The sequence below is a fragment of the Podarcis cretensis genome (assembly GCF_951804945.1).
Source record: "Podarcis cretensis genome assembly, chromosome: 2".
Taxonomy (NCBI): Eukaryota; Metazoa; Chordata; class Lepidosauria; order Squamata; family Lacertidae; genus Podarcis; species Podarcis cretensis.
In genome coordinates, this window is record NC_137171.1 from 66369973 (window position 1) to 66387262 (window position 17290).

At 43.5% G+C, this 17290-nt stretch overlaps 1 protein-coding gene across 1 annotated transcript; it reads right to left on the reverse strand.

Annotated features, from left to right (window-relative positions):
• Positions 1-698: 698 nt before the first annotated feature.
• Positions 699-16576, reverse strand: LOC307209807 (uncharacterized protein; the record flags this gene model as incomplete). The annotated part of the gene is made up of 3 exons (XM_079965170.1): positions 699-1039; positions 1941-2725; positions 16480-16576. 3 exons carry the CDS (start codon positions 16574-16576, stop codon positions 1001-1003), a joined length of 921 nt encoding a protein of 306 aa, XP_079821296.1. The 3' UTR covers positions 699-1000.
• Positions 16577-17290: the final 714 nt, after the last annotated feature.

Here is a 17290-nt window from a genome sequence, read left to right on the forward strand (position 1 = left end):
CATGTTTGCGGGTTGTGTAGCCGGCGAATTCTGGCCCGGGGCTGCTGCTGGGCCATCCCCTCCACACCCAGTCCAGGACCCGGGAGATGACCCTATCTTTCTTGGAATGGTGTGCAACTTCTTGTGCCTGAATGGGGCGGTCAGGAAGCAGCTCCAGGCTCATAACCTCTTGTGCAGGTGCTGGGTCGGGGCCTGTTTCCGGTAGTGGTAGCCTGCTGAGGGCGTCCGCATGGCCCATCGCCTTCCCCGGACGGTGAATCAGTGCATACTGGTAGCTGGCAAGGAAAATTGACCACCTGAGGACGCGAGGAGACAGCACTTGGGGGGTCTGCTTTTCAGGGGCAAACAAGCCAAGCAACGGCTTGTGGTCAGTCACCACGGTGAAGGGCCGCCCGTACAAGAAATCATGGAATTTTTTTTACTCCCTTCACGATTGCCAGACCCTCCTTGTCGATTTGCGAGTAGTTCCGCTCGGTTGCGTTGAGTGTCTGGGAAAAGTATGCCACTGGTACCTCTCTTCCATCCGGGAGTTGGTGTCCCAGGACAGCGCCAATTCCATAGGGCGAGGCGTCGCATGCTAGCACCACCGGCAGCCTCTCGTCGAAGTGTGCCAAGACCGAGTTTGAGACAAGCAAGTCCTTGACTGCCTGGAATGCGGCCTCCTGCCGCTGGCCCCACACCCAAGGGGCCCGCTTGTCCAGGAGTCTGTGTAGGGGCTCCGCTACCGCCGCCTTGTGGGGAAGGAAGGAATGGTAAAAGTTCAATAGTCCCAAGAAGGCCTGAAGTTCAGTCTTGTTCTTGGGCGCTGGGGCATCACAAATGGCCCGTACCTTGTCCCCAGTCGGGTGGACCCCTTCTGCGTCCACCATAAATCCAAGAAAGTCCACCTGAGGCACTCCTAGTAGACATTTTTCCCGCTTCACCTTGAGACCCGCCGTCTGGAAACGGTGCAGAACGGTGCGGAGGCGGTCCTCAAACTCCTCTGGTGTGGGCCCGGCAATCAACACATCATCGAAGAAGGGGGTGACGCCAGGAATCCCTTTAAGTAGAGAGTCCATTAGATTCTGGAATATGCCTGGTGCCACGCTGATACCGAATTGCAGCCGCTTTACCCTGAATGCTCCTCTGTGCGTCACAATCGTCTGTGCCTCTGCTGTGGCCTCATCTACTGGCAACTGTTGATATGCTTGGGCCAAGTCCAGCTTGCCAAAAATTTTCGACCCAGCCAGGGTGGCAAGAACATGGCTGACCACTGGCACTGGGTATGCATGGGCCGTAAGGGCCTTGTTTATGGTACATTTGTAGTCTGCACAGATGCGGACCGAACCATTAGGCTTGACGGGTGTGACAATTGGGGTTTCCCAGGGGGCATTAGGCACCGGCTCCAGCACTCCTTGCTCCACAAGCCGGTCCAATTCCTCGTCTATACGGGGTTTCAGGGCAAACGGGACCCGGCGGGCCTTGAGCCTGACCGGTCGTACTGCGGGGTCAAGCTGTAGAGCAATTGGGGGGCCCGTATACTGTCCCAATTTCCCATCAAAAACCCCCGGAAATTCCTTGCATATGGCGTCCACGTCCACTTGTAAGCTAGTGTGGTTCACCCCGGTGACGGCTAGCCCCAGTGGTCCAAACCATGCCAATCCCAGTAAGCTAATGTAGGGGCCCTTGACCACCAGCAATTCCAGTTGCCGCGTCCGCCCTCGGTATTGCACCCTGAAGGTCCCCACCCCCATTGTGGGGACCTTACGTTTCTGGAAGTCCCGGAGGGTGAATGGGGCCGGCCTGAGTTTGGGACCCCCAGTAGGACACAGTTTCCTTAAGGTCCTTGCCGAGATTATGGATAGAGTTGAACCCGTGTCAAGCTCCATGCGGCATGGGGCCCCCTCTATCTGTACGTCAACATAAATTTTCTCTACGTTGGGGTGGGGCAACTGGTATACCTGGAAGTCCGTGAGCTCCGTCGAGTTGCCTTGGTGCGTTGGGCCCCGGGACCTGGGGCTCTTGGATTGGTCATCTGATGCCTGGCGTCGGGTGGGCCGAGCCCGACACACCCGGGCGATGTGTCCCGATTTTCTGCACTGCCTGCACTCTGCGTTGCGGAAACGGCAGGTCCTCCTCTCGTGACTTTCTCCGCAACTTGCGCAGTTTCCTCCTTCTCGTCGAGGCAGCTGTGGTATGTGGGCTGCTTGAGTGCGCTGCTGTACTCGGTGCACCTCCTCCCTGTTGGATCCTGAGTCGTCGGTGAGGTCTTCATGGTGGACCCTCGGTTGGGATGGCTGGCTCGGCCGTGCCTCTTGCGTCGACCTCTCGGCAGCTTCCGTTGCCAGGGCCTCCTCCAGAGCGACCTGGAACGTTAGGTCCTTCTTAGCGTAGAGGCGTCGTTGCAGCTTCTCATCCCTCAGGCCACCGACGAGGCGGTCACGAAGCATGTTCTCCAGCTCTGAGAAGTTGCAGAACCGGGCGGCTTGGCGGAGAGAGGTCACAAACCCAGTTATGGTTTCCCCAGGGGCTTGCCGCTTTGCATAGAAGGCATTTCGACGAGCCACCACTGAGGGCTGTGGCGAAAAGTGCCCCTTCAGCTGTTCCATTATTGTTTTGTATGGAACAGTAGCAACGTCTTCAGGCGCAAGGAGAGCCCGGGCAATTTCAAATGTCTCCTCTCCGCAAACGCTGAAGAATATTGCCCTCTTCTTGGCGTCTTCTTCATCGGTGACCCCTTTGGCTTCTAGGAGGAAGGTGAAACGGGAGGCGTACGCTTCCCAGTCTCCGGATGCTGGGTTGAACGGTGAGAAGCTGCTGTTGGTTGCCATTCTGAGTTCCTTGTGTCCCGGAGCTGAAGCCTGGATACACGGTGCGAGGCAGCGGTGCGGCAGGTGGCGGTGCTGCGGTGCTGTGTGTGGCAGTCAGCTCAGCGGGATCCCATCCTCGTCGCCAGTGAAATATACTCAGAGTCGCAAAGTGATTTCATGCTCTTTATTCAGCTCATAGTGGTGAGGAGGAATGAATGAAAGTCCCCTCAAGGTATCTGCTTTATATACATTATTTACACAATGGGCTGAACATGATTGGCTAATTCCGGAATTCTACTGTAAGCCAATCAGGTTGTGGATTCACTTCTATCTGGAGCATGATTGGGTAGTTCCTGCCAACCAATCATACTGCTGCATTGTTCTAGGACCAATCAGACTGCTGCATTCTGAATCCTATTGTTCTAGGACCAATCAGGCTGCTGCCTTTTGGATCCTATTGTTCTAGGGCCAATCAGACTGCTGCAGTTTGGATCCTATTCAACCCAGTACATAACAGTGGCCAACTGGATGCCTACAGGAAACATACAAGCAGGATCTGAGTGCAAGAGCACTTTGCTCATTTACAATTCCCACTAGGGCCAACCCAAGACATTTTGGAATCTGAGATGAACCACAAAATGGCACCCCCATTTTCCACCAGGGAAGAAGGAGTGAGGCATCTGATCAAGGCCTGTATTTTAAAATGAGCTTAAAGATATATTTGCAAATGTTTGTATGTTTCATGCCAGGCAGAAACCAGCTGGCTAAGTACTTTGGCAGTTGTTTATCTTCCTGCTCTCCTGAACAAGGGCCCCTCTGATTTATAGCAGTAGCAGGAGACAAGTTTCTCAAAGTTGTAAAAGGGAATTACAGGCTGGGAGCAAATGTTACACTGACCCTACATATTACAGAATACAATCAAGCTGCAAAAACGCTAATTAAGAGTTGGTAAATAGTAAGATTTATTGTTTAACAGAAAATAATACCATGTGCCTCTCATCAGACTCTAGCCATATTTTCCTAAGGTTTAAGGTATACTGAGAGAGTTAAAGGGCAATAAATTTTGGGAAGAGCTAATGGTAAAAGCAGCTGGCTGGGAAAGGGGGGTGTAAACGGAAGAGGCTTCTTTTGAAGCTGTTTTTTTACTGAGTTCTTTTTTACTTTGCGAAGGCCTTTTCTTCTAAAAAGCTATGTTATGTATGAGATTTGTTGGCTTAATGTAATTAGGCAAAGGATTTAGAAAGTAAGAAATGTTAGATTCTTATGTTAGATTCTTATTTCATTGATGGTGTGTGAGAATGTGAACCCAAGATCTCTGTTTAGATAGAATTTAATACCACGAGCCATTTGTTTTAGCCATTTGTTTTGGAATGCAGGGGCAACAGGGGCAAAAGGTGATCTGGTAATTAAGGTGCCTTGTCGAGGCAAATGTAAGATATATGGCTACTTGTCTGCCATTTATGGATAGAAAGAAATATAGCTCTTTGTCTCCCATAAAAGGTAATAGGAAATGGGTATATCTTTTATGATTGGTTCTAGCAAACAGCCAATAGGAATTTCGACCAGGCTGATTGGACAGAGGCAGCCAAAGGAGGAGCAAGGGGGCTGGGCTGAGGAAATATAAGTGCTGGCCATCAGGGCTGGAAGGGGCAGAGCTTAGGTAACCATATACCACTGTGCCTATCATTTATTTGTCTGACAAATAAATTATTATTTTAATTTCTCTATTGCTGCATTGAATATTTCATTCCAGCTAAGCGTTAACCACAAGCAGGGTGCTACAGGAGCAACTGAAGATCTACATCAGGAACAAAGGGAAAAAAGTAAAATCTGGGTTGGGATCTGCTACCCCTGTGGATTCTGCCACCTGAGGCAGTAGCTTCAACTTGCCTCATGGGTGGCCAGCCCTGGTTCCAACCAAGTATTCTTCATACACATGCCACCTCCAATGCTGTAGGTAGTACAGAGTTATCCTGGCTAGTAGCCATTCATAGCCTTATCCTACATGAATTTGTTTAATCCCCGTTTGATGCCATTCATGTTGATGACCATTGATACATTTTGTGGGATTGAAGGTCATAGTTTCATCATCATCATTTTATTTGTATGCCACCTTTCCATAGTTAAAACAATGCTCAAGGCTAACAACATGACAAGATTTACATAATTACCAACATAACAAAAGTCATAAACAATAAATAAAGCACATCAAAGGTACACAACCAATTTCCACATAAATAATAAAATCTAAAATTAAAAAATGCAACATTAATATCAATAACAATTTAAAATGACACAGTTAAAAAATAAAAACAATTTTTAAAAGGAGCCATCTCTGTCCAGCAGCAGCAGCAGCAGCAGCCGCCGCCCTTTATGGAGCCCTCCAGGCCCCACCCAAAGCCAGGTGGAGAGAGGCAGGGCAGGGCCCTTCAGGCTCCCAGCAGGTCAGTTTATCTATGTGCTGTAGGGAAGAGACACCTGTCAGCCACTAAGCCACTTCTGACAAGGTGTTACTTTTTAAGGTGCCACAAGATTTTGAGCATATGGACCCCCATACAGTTAAAGCATCTCCAACACACAGTTTAGGGAAGCTTTTAATGTTTGATGTATCACAGTATTTTAATATTCTTTTGGAAGCCGCCCAGAGTGGCTGGGGAAGCCCAGCCAGATGGGCAGGGTGTAAATAATAAATTCTTCTTCTTCTTCTTCTTCTTCTTCTTCTTCTTCTTCTTCTTCTTCTTCTTCTTATTGTTGTATGCTACTTCCCCCAAAGAATCCTGGGAACTGTAGTTTGTTAAGGACACTGGGAATTGTAGCTCTGGGGGGAAATCTACAAGTTCCAGGGGAAATCATGTGCCTTGAATGTATGGTGTGGATCTGCTCTCTCTTGCTTTTGTTGCTCCTAAGTGTGCTTCAGATTTGCTATGTATGAGCAGAGCTAACAGCCTCACAATTGTGAAGGGGTGTCTTGTTGAAGCAACAGGATTTTGAAACAATATGCTTTGTGCCTCCAGAGGAGAAACAAAATCCCAGTAGTGAAATGGGTACCTTATGCTTTGGTCGACTGTGTGGTGGTGGTTGTTTTTTGCTCACCTGGAGGGAAGAAAAGTTCATGCTGGTCCAGGCAGACTTCATTTGTTTCATCTTTTCCCTACAGGGTGCACAATGTACACAGTAGGCTGCTACCTGCAAGGATGCATTTGTCCTTTGGAAACATTTTTATGCTGTTTGAGCAACAGGGACTCCTGCAGAATTCAGAGAAGATTGTAGGAAGGTGAAGGAAGGTGAGAGCCAACTGTGGAATGCAGTTTTCTGAAAAGGTTAGCCATCTTGACAGTTGGGTGGTTGTCATTATCCTAACACAGCTATGACACCAAAGAAGGAAGAAAAAAATGTGTCTTTAAATAACAGAGTGACCTACTCAAACCTGTAATTCTAACAGAAGAGTAAGTAACCCTTTGAAAACAGATCAAAGAGATGTGAATTATTAAAAAGATGACATTCATCAGACAGATTTATCTCCATTAGTAATTATATGTCTGAATCATTAAAGAACTGGAGGAAACAAGTTGTCTGTTACTAGTGTAAAAAATGGACTTTAATAATAATAACAAAAATCCTTTCTGTTTAAGAAGACTGCAAGAAAGACTCTATGGAAATTTGGTCCAAAGCAATTCAACAGTGGGAAGGGAAAACAGTTGCTAGAGGATCTTAAAATATTCTGGCCATATTCTAGCTTCAAAAAGTACCAGCAGTCAGTCAGTCTGTCTGTCTGTCTGTCTGTCTGTCTGTCTGTCTGTCTGTCTCTCTCTCTCTCTCTCTCTCTCTCTCTCTCTCTCTCGTTATTAACAGAAATGCTCTTCCTTGTTCTGAGCAGGTGCCTGGGCCATCTACCATCTTTTTGATTTTCTGAACTGGAAATGAATTGTTGCTGAAGTGGATCTGTTTTAGTTCCTTACCAGCTGGTCCAGAATGCTTTCTGATTGCCTGTGTTGGGGAGCTGGGATATATAAGAAAAGAAGATGCAGCATATTTCTGAATACCAGTTGCTGGCAGTTACAGATGAGGAGTACACTGTTGCACTCAGGTCTTCCTTGAGGATTTCCCATGCACATCTGGTTGGTCACTTTGGGAAAATGATGCTGGGCTAGATGTAGAGATGTAGGAATGCATCATTCCTTCTTCTGTCCTGTATTTGCTGCCTGCAGCACCGCTTCCATTCCACTGCAGTTTGTCTCCTGCCAAAAACTACGTTATTAGTCTTTCTGTCTGCATAACAAAGCAGTCCTATGAATGGATCCACTCCATCACTTGCTTGGCAAATCTGGTCTTCAAAAGATCTTGCTTGCTTAATGCCAAGGTAGTCCAATGAAGACCTGACCACCAACCCACAGCCACCACCACTCTCTATGTAGATGTAACCCAACGGCTCAACATCACCTTGTGAAGTCAGAAAGCAACCATATGAATCAAGCTGTAACCTCCTGATTATTCAGATGTTTTGGCTGCCCTCCAGTACATCTAATAAATTTGCGTAACTATAGGTTTGATAGTGTTGTGTAAGTCTCCAGTACGTCTAGACAAATGAGTTGTACTATATTTAACCCATAGTGCTGGTCTCTTTCCATTACACTATAAATCTTGTCATCTTTCTTCAGCTACCAATCTTCCATGGATTTCGTTCTTGTTCCTCCTCCAAAGAAAACTACTGTATATACCAGCATAAATAAGAGTTGATGTCTTTTGCTGTTATGCAGCTGTGAAATGAAGAGTTAGTTACTGAAGGCAACTATCTAGAAGTCCACAGCACTGGTTTGGTCGGCACCTACAGGTATGTAGAGTAACAACAATATTTTCAGCAGCACAGGAAGGACACGATGCAGCCACCAGAAAATTCATCATTAAAAGGTTATCAGAAAATCGCTCATTGATAGAAGACAGAGGAAGACAGATATATGAAAGCCCGACAGACCAGGTGATGCGAAAGGACATGTAGTGGACACAATGAAAATTTAATGCCTGCAGAAAGAAAATGGCAATATCTGAATAAGGATGGCATGCACCCAACTGCCTGAGGATTGATGAGTCATAATGACAGACAGACACTCTGAATGCATTGGCAGTAATTTTGCCACGCACCCCCTGCCCTGAAAACAAATGCCTTGGAATGCAGAGAATGTGTCAAAACCACTTCCTTGACCACACTTTAAGATGTCTGTCTGTCTTCACTGTAAATATGCTAAAGTTTCTGTGAAGTGGCAAGTTGACTGTATGTCATGTGGAAGATTTTATTTACCTGTTTCCCCACCTCCCAACTTGATCATGGTCCAGAACCCTCTGTGTGTGTGTGTGTGTGTGTGCGCGCGTGTGCATTCCACCCCCCCCAAAACAAAACCAGCCCTGGATCCTTATGTGAACATCTCTCAATGCAGAATAAGCAGGTCTCATACACTGCTTTGTACACCAAGCATTTAAAAGACAGACATCTGATTATGATTTTTAATGATTTCATTGTACACTACACACACACACACACACACACACATTTGATGATTTAGGAATCTTCTTGTATGGGCCCTTACATTCTGACAGTGCAAATACACACTCCATGTCAGTGTTTAGTTGATGAAACCATTTAAATGTATGTGTATAAGCTTATATAAGTGATCGAGAGTTTCAGTCAGTTGTCACCTATTCAGGTTCTGAATTTCATATGTTGATATTTGGCTGCACGTTTTCTGGCATGATAAAATCTTCAAGTGTAAAGTCTTAAATTTCAGAGCTCAATTCCTTAAGCATCCTCACAAAAGCAGCTGCTGAAATAAAGTATCTTTGACATGTGCTTATTGATGGGCTTGCAGTGTTAATATCCTGTGTCTTTTCTGATATTGCTTCCAAGTGATATTAATGAAAAAAATGCTGGGTTTGACAACTTTTTAAACTCTGTATTTTATTTTAAAATTTCATCATACTAAAGGGCACCGTTGATAATCCCCTTAGGTAAATATAATCTAAAGTGATTCATCCATTTTAATTAGGAAAGAAATCCACAGGTAAGGAGGAAACATTTGTTTTTCTCAGGTAAATCAATGGAACAATAGAATGTTAGTCTGGAGAGAGATTATTTCTGTCTCCCAAGTTGAACCTTAAATACCTCTTCTTGACACACAAAGGAATGAATGAGCATCTGCTGGACTTCAGGGAATGTCTGCTTATTCTTGATGGGAGCTGGCTTATTGTCAAACTTTCAAGCACCCTTTTGCCCTCTCCCACAAACAAAGCACTCTCCCTCCTTATGAAAACATTTAGTCAGCCATTTTTTGTCATCACACCTAGCATAGGACCCCCCAAAAGCTGTTGAGATTTTTGGGTTTTTCTTAAAAAATCTCCACAGCTTTTGGGGGGTCCTATGCTAGGTGTGATGACAAAAAATGGCTGACTAAATGTTTTCATTTTTTCAATCAATTTTTTGATTGACTTGCCTAAGATCCAGGACAAAGCACCAGATTTTGGAAATTTCCCCTGGACATCAGTTCCACCTCTGAAGTCCCAGTAATGTCCAGGACGTATGGCAGCCCTAACCTAGCAGTTTTTAAATGACATACATATTGTATATTCTGAAGGTTGTTATTTCAGATTTTAAAATAGCATTAGAAAAGAGCCCATTATAAAAAAATTAAAACATTTTTGTATATTATGTTAGAAGCTGCCCCAAGTGTCTGAGGCAACCCAGGCAGATATGCTGGGTACAAAAGCAAGTTGTTGTTGTTGTTGTTGTTGTTGTTGTTGTTGCTGCTGCTGCTGCTGCTGCTGCTGCTACTGTTAAAAGCATCAAAATCTAGGCTTGGATAGATATGTGGCACAAAAGCATCAATGAGTGGATTGGGGTTGGCTAGAGTTTTGAGGGAGCAGAGAGGAGAAACCAGACAACACTATCTACCTAATGTGCCATATGTGCTCTGACAGTGTTTTCTACAATATGTAGGTCTGTCCATTCTAAAATGTATAATGAAAAAGAGGCACTTGTAAACATTTACGAATACATAGATTGAGATTACTACTGTACAACCAATTATGCATCTGTTTTAGATAAAATGAAGTCGGAAGTCTTTGAGGCCAACTTAGGGCCAAGGTAGACATGCAATGTACATGTTTTTAAATAAAAATAGTGATTGGTAGGAATGCAGGCTTTCCCTTCCTGTCACAGCTCTGACAAAAATGCAATCCTGATGAAAATTGCATTGGAGCCAATTGAGGCAGGTGTGAGTGTTTCCTTCCAAGGCATACGGGAGCTTCAAAGGAGTATTTTTTTTATCTCAGTTATCTCAGTTTCTCCTTTTTCCAATAATAGATTTGGTTCCCCACATTTTGCAGCAATTTGTGAATTTTTAAAAACCTTTATGGCAAATTCATCAGCCTTTTAGCATGATTTTCTCCCAATTAAACACATTTTATATGTAGTTTTGACCAATGTACACATTTTTGCAAATACTTTCCCCTTATATAATGCTTTTCTGTATGTAGTTTTCACTCAAACCTTCATTTTTGTGCAAAGTTTTCCCTAAAATATTTGCTTTTGTAAAAATTGGTTGGAGAACTGTATCACAAAATTCAGATAATTGCAAATTTTGAAGAATAGATTTGTTTCAGTTCACATATTGTTTCATAAAGTGTGAGTTTCTTAGACTTAGCTTCAAATGTGTACTGAGTCATATTCCCACCCCTCCCCCTCCCTAGTTAGGACTGCAGGACAAGGAGAAAGCCTTAAAGTTCCCATTCCTTGTCTGTTATACTCTCAATAATTATCAGTTCATTCACAGCTATTTTCAGTATTAAAAAACTGCCTGCTAAATACAGGTGCATTTAATGTTACATCTAGTTGGATTCTAAAAGGCACCTTAAGGAAAGAATAATGGCAAGTCAATTTTAAAGAAGTGAAAAACAGAAATGTTATTCAGATAATCTTGACACTAGGAAAAGGTCAGTAAGCATGACTCTTTATTTCCTATATAGTTCAAAAAGAAGAAGAAGATGTGAAATGAAATCCAAGTTTGATTGAATGTGAGTCTTTCTTGAGAACATTATATAAGCCTTCTGAATCAGGTCCATCTAGACCAGCATCCTAAACTCACAGCAACCAACCAGATGCCTAAGGGAAGTGCAACAGCGTTCTCCCCACTTGTGAGTCCCGCATACTGCTTTCAACAGTGGAGGCAGAACATAGCTATTGTGGCTAGTAACCTTTGATAACTTTTGATAGTTTAAAGACATCCAAGTTGCTGGCTATCACTACTTCTTGGGGGAGTGAATTCCACATCCTTAAAAAAGAAATCATACTAAAAGACCATTGATTTTCAGGTGGTGTTAACCACACTAAAAACAAACCAGAACTATTACGATATACCTGTAGTTACATCTGCCCACAAGGAATCAAGGGTATGTGTTTTATTTCGTTGTTTGCCTTAGGAAATGACTCAGTTACTGTGTGCAGCATTTTTATGTAATTAGTGTGTTGGTTCATTCACATTCAGTCGGCTGACAAAAAAATATTACTGATGTTGTCAACTTTCAATTGAGCATGCAAGGCTATATTGGTTTCTTGTTTGCCCACGGGCCTCTCTGTCAACAATGAAGCTGGTGAGTACGTGCCCAGTTCTTCTCTGTTTTGTTTCATTTATCGGCAAGTAACATACTTGTTGTAGGTAAACAAGAGCAGCAAGGGACCGGGCAATTCTTAGAAGCCTTTTTCACCACTGTTGACTTTTTGTCCCATCATTAAGTTGCAGCAGTTACAACTTGCCTGTAAGGATGGCAAGTTAAGCTTATATGTGCCATGGACTTTACCCGAGGAGCTGCTCCCACCCCTGCCCCAATAGATATTCTACAGTTTGTTGAAATATTGGAGTAGAAAGCAAATTAAAGGTGCTGATTGTGAAATACAATGTGTTGTCTGCCAGGGTCCCCCCCCCCCAGTGCTTCAGGCATGAAGCATGGAAGATTTAAATGACATTCCTTTGCTGACCACATTGGGTTAGGACTAGGCAGACACTTCTTTGCTCAATTGGCAAGACTCACTCCTCGTGGGTATACTACAGGAGGATAGCCAGGATACAGTAATTTTGCCTTAGTTTACTTTGCCTCAGCTTTACTCTACCCCACTCCCCAGAACTTGTCAGAAACTTGGTTCAACACTATATACTTAGCCACCCTTAGAGGTTGACTTTCAGAAACAATAAAGCAATAACAAAGCAAACTACAGTGGTACCTCAGGTTAAGAACTTAATTCATTCCGGAGGTCTGTCCTTAACCTGAAACTGTTCTTAACCTGAGGTACCACTTTAGCTAATGGGGCCTCCCGCTGCCGCCGCACAATTTCTGTTCTCATCCTGAAGCAAAGTTCTTAACCTGAGGTACTATTTCGGGGTTAGCGGAGTCTGTAACCTGAAGCGTCTGTAACCCGAGGTACCACTGTAAGTTCTTCTATAGTTTCCTCCTATTGAGGCACATTTTTCAGACAAGATTTACGGCTTAATTGAAATTTAAAGTAGTTTAATTTAAACTATGGTTTAAAGTGATGGATAAACAGTGCCGAGTTATTTACCACCATGGTCTGCCCCTAGTACAAAATAAAATAGAAATCGGATTATGGAGAGCCTTGTTATGCAGGGAAATATCTTAGACTATTATTCCAGAGTTGAGAATTCTGTCATTTTCTAGAAGTGCAAAAAGCTTTTTCATGGTGGGTTGTTTTCTGTAGTGCTGCTGACACTTTTCTCACACAGCAAAAGCACCTAATGCCTGCATTGAACAATGGTCATGTATGCATTATTAAGGAAATAAACATATTTGTAAGCAAATTTCACATATATCCCAGCTCCAGTTCCATTGCAGATTCCTCAGTTACATCTTGCTCAAGAAAGGCACAACCTTGGTTGCTTTGTCTCTCTATTACATCACTCCATGGCTTTCCGGGCTGCATTCCAGCTCCATTTCCACCTACTTTCTTAGCAATTTATATTGTGATATGCTACTCTCTCACCCCTATGACCTTTGGCATTTGTTCCAGCTACTTTCAAATGCTGAGGTTATGATATCAAGCCTCATGGATTTCTGAAATATTAAATTGTTGTCCCTCTGAGGCTGTCTCCCTAGCCCCACCCCCACCCCAAGCCACAGGTTGTTTCCTTAGAAGAATGAGTAATCTGCATATGCTGGGCCAAATAAATAAGTACCGGTATTTTGCTGATAGGTATCCAAGCTGTTCTTATGCATACATATTTTATTAAAGACTTATCTATATAATTATCATGTTTATTACTTCTCGTAGGTAGATGAGTATTTTTTTTTACTGCTTAACTTCCATAGCAGGATTGTTAGTCTTAATAAGGTGGATCTTGCATAGATGTTTCTATATATTGTAAAGGTAAAGGTAAAGGGACCCCTGACCATTAGGTCCAGTCGTGACCAACTCTGGGGTTGCGGCATTCATCTCGCTTTATTGGCCGAGGGAGCCAGCGTACAGCTTCCGGGTAATGTGGCCAGCATGACTAAGCCACTTCTGGCGAACCAGAGCAGCGTATGGAAACACTGTTTACCTTCCCGCCGGAGTGGTACCTATTTATCTACTTGCACTTTGACATGCTTTCGAACTGCTGGGTTGGCAGGAGCAGGGACCGAGCAACGGGAGCTCACCCCGTCATGGGGATTTGAACCGCCAACCTTCTGATCGGCAAGTCCTAGGCTCTGTGGTTTAACCCACAGCGCCACCCGCGTCCCTCTATATATTGTAACTATATCCAAAATGGGAAACCTCCGGCTGTTGTTGGACTCCAACTCCCATCAACCGCAACCATAATGTGCAATAGTCAGGGATGATGGAAGTTGTGGTCCCAACAGACTGAAGGACCACTCAGAATAATAAAAACGTGATAAAACATCAAACATTAAAGACTTCCCTAAACAGTGCTGCCTTCAGATGTCTTCTAAAAGTCAGATAGTTGACATCTGATGGGAGGGCGTTCCACAGGGCGGGTGCCACTACCGAGAAGGCCCTCTGCCTGGTTCCCTGTAACCTCACATCTCGCAGTGAGGGAACCGCCAGAAGGCCCTCGACGCTGAACGATTGGGGTGGAGACGCTCCTTCAGGTATACTGGGCCGAGGCCGTTTAGGGCTTTAAAGGTCAGAATCAACACTTTGAATTGTGCTTGGAAATGTACTGGAAAAGAAGACTGTTGGGTAGATGGCACAGTAATTTTCTGAGATGACTTCTTAACTATTGTTTTCTCTCCCCCCCCCCACATGAACTTCTGAACATTTTAAGCTCCACCAGTTACGTATCCATTTATATACCTTCCCCATTCATTTTGAAGCCTGCTCCCCATGATGTTTTTGACGTGATGCATCCTATTCAACAGCACTCCACGGTACAGCATGTCATGTTATCATATTTCTTGCTACCTACTAATAACATGAAATGAGATGACATAACACAACGGAAACAATGCCATTAAAGTCACAGATGATCTGTTGCTTAGGCTGGTGAAGTGAAACTGCTTTTCAAAGAGCAACAAAGATTGGAAGATAAAATTGCATTTTCATTCACTGTGGTCTGTGCTTTCAAACAGTGTACAGTTGGATGTACTTAATTCCAAATGAATCTGGGAGTAGTTGTGTGAAACTGTATTGGATGTCTGTGCATGTAACAGAGCTTTCATTAAGCAGCTAGAGACAGTGGCTTACTATGTGATTCCCCCACAAGGCAGGGAGAATGCAGCCATATGTAGAATCAATCGCCTGTTTTGGACTGGCAAACAGTAGCACAAATCTAACCGCATGCACCCTTGTCTCATCAGAAACTACACAGCAATCAAGTTTTACACTGAATATAACACTGGCATACCAACAACAAGAAATTAGTATGTTTATCAATTTCTCTGTTGTTGTTGTTGTTGTTGTTGTTGTTGTTGTTGTTGTTGTTGTTGTTGTTGTTACTATTATTGCTGTTATTTCAATTTATATACCACCCTGTATCAAAAGATCTCAGGGCAGTGTATCACATTAAAAACATATTTTACGGAGCATAATAGTGTATGGCATGCTGGTGATTTGACAACGTGCCATCTTTAGTTGCTGTATCTTGGCTCAAGGTGTGTGTCGGAAGTGGATGTGATTCAATCAAAGGCATTTAACATTTTAATTTAAACATTTTTAAAGAGAAGAGTTGTATCATTTTGTACAAGTTTTCTTGCCTCAAGAAAGGTAGGGTGTGTGTGTTTGAGTGTAGAGGGAGGGAGAGATGATTGGAAAGTCATTATGCTGTATATCGCCATTTCTCTCAAGGCCTGAAAAGCTTGGATAAGCTGTGAGGGAAATATTGCAAAACAGGTTCCGCTGTGTTTGACAGATAATGCACCCAGGACCTGGGGATACTGAAGTTGTATAAAGCTCAATAGAGCTGATATCTATAACACAGCAAGGAGAGGAACTGCCAGCCAGGTAACAGCTGTTTGTCCTATAGCTGAAAGATTTTTAACCTCCAAATCAACGAATATAAAAAGAAATGTATGCCTCTCTGAACCGAAGCCAAAGTTAATTTTCTTCAGTCCCACATATCTTTTCTGTGTGAATTTCTATATGATTATAGGAGTTGTGCTTTTTCATCCTTTTTAATGCTTTTTTTTTTACACTTGGTGTTTGGGAACATCACATTTTGTGATTGGCTGGTGCAGAATACAGATAAATTTTATTTTGTAATGTCAGTTGTTCTAATGAAGATTTGTCTTCCAAGTATTTTTTTTGTTAGGGTATTGTTTGACCTGAAAGCATTGTATGATGGAAGCTGTTTCAGATCAACACTACAAAAACAACTAGTGTGGCTGCAGCTAAATATTTAGGTTGCAATTCTAGACATGTTTGTGATTAAGTTTTATTGATTCTGGTGTAATTCTGGCCTGTTACATATCAGATTACAGCTTTGGACTTGGAAGCTCTGGATTCAAATCCCATGCCTCCATGAAATTCAGTGGGCAGCACAGAGCAAGTTGCTATCTCTAAGCCTAATCTGCCTTACAGGTAAGAGGATGAAGTGGGGAATCTCCTGGGCACACCAAGGTTTTTATATTTACTGTGCTATTTTGGGATATTTAATTTATTTGTTTTACTGCAACCATAGAAATATGTGATTTTTCATTAATGTAGATGTATTATAAAGCAGGGCTTTCACAATATCATTTAAATTAAATTCATTGCATTGCACTACAAAGAAGGATGGCCCATACATTTAAAGCACATGACTTCGTACAAAGATTCCTGGGAACTGTATTTATCCCTCACAGGGGTACAATTTCCAGATCCCTTAAACTACAGCTCCCAAAGATTCTTTGAGTGAAGTCATGTGCTTTAAATACTTTGTATTTTTAAAATACTTGGATGCTTGTCAGCCTGGGCCATAGCTATCAACTTTTCCCTTTTCTTGCGGGGAATCCTATTTGGAATAAGGGAATTTCCCTTTTTTAAAAAAGGAAAACATTGACAGCTATGGCCTGGGCCCCTCTAATAATAGTGTGCGCGCAACATTTATGTTTGGATCCTACTCTGCAGAAAACAAATGAATTCCATCATCTATCTAACAGCCCTTCAAATATTTTGAGATGATAGTTACCATTGTCTCCTTTTCCAATCTAAACGTACCCAACTTCTTCAGCTTGTCCTCATAGGAACTGGTCTCCATGCCTCTTCCTCCCTTTGTCGCATTCTTCTGAACATGTTCCACTTTATTGATATCCATCTTAAACTGTGGTGACCAGAGCAGTGCTCTGTATGAGGCTTGACCAAAGCATAATTGAATAGTGCTGCTATTTATTGAGATCTGGGACACACTCTTTTTGTTGAGGCACCATAGAATTGCATTTAGTCTACTATCTCCCATAGACGCCTATAAAAAAAATAGATGCGCAGAGAATCTTGGCATTTGTATGTGTTTTGGGCCCATGTAACTTGGGTAGCCCATTCTGTTGGCAGGCATATGAACAGAAATGCATGGTAACTCATGAATGAGAAAGCTTATTTGGGAGGCAACATATAGGATGAGGCTTAAGAACTATGACTTAGCAACTATTGCCACTATGATGATCTAATGGTTAGAATGCCAGACTAGGAAGACCCAACTTCAAATCTATACTGAGATGTGAAGCTCACTGTGTGCCCTTCAGCCAGTCCCTGTCTTTTAGCTTAACCTACCCCAACAAGGGGACGCAGGTGGCGCTGTGGGTTAAAGCCTCAGCGCCTAGGACTTGCCGATCGAAAGGTCGGCGGTTCGAATCCCTGCGGCGGGGTGCGCTCCTGCTGCTCGGTCCCAGTGCCTGCCAACCTAGCAGTTCGAAAGCACCTCCGGGTGCAAGTAGATAAATAGGGACCACTTACCAGCGGGAAGGTAAACGGCGTTTCCGTGTGCGGCTCTGGCTCGCCAGAGCAGCGATGTCACGCTGGCCACGTGACCCGG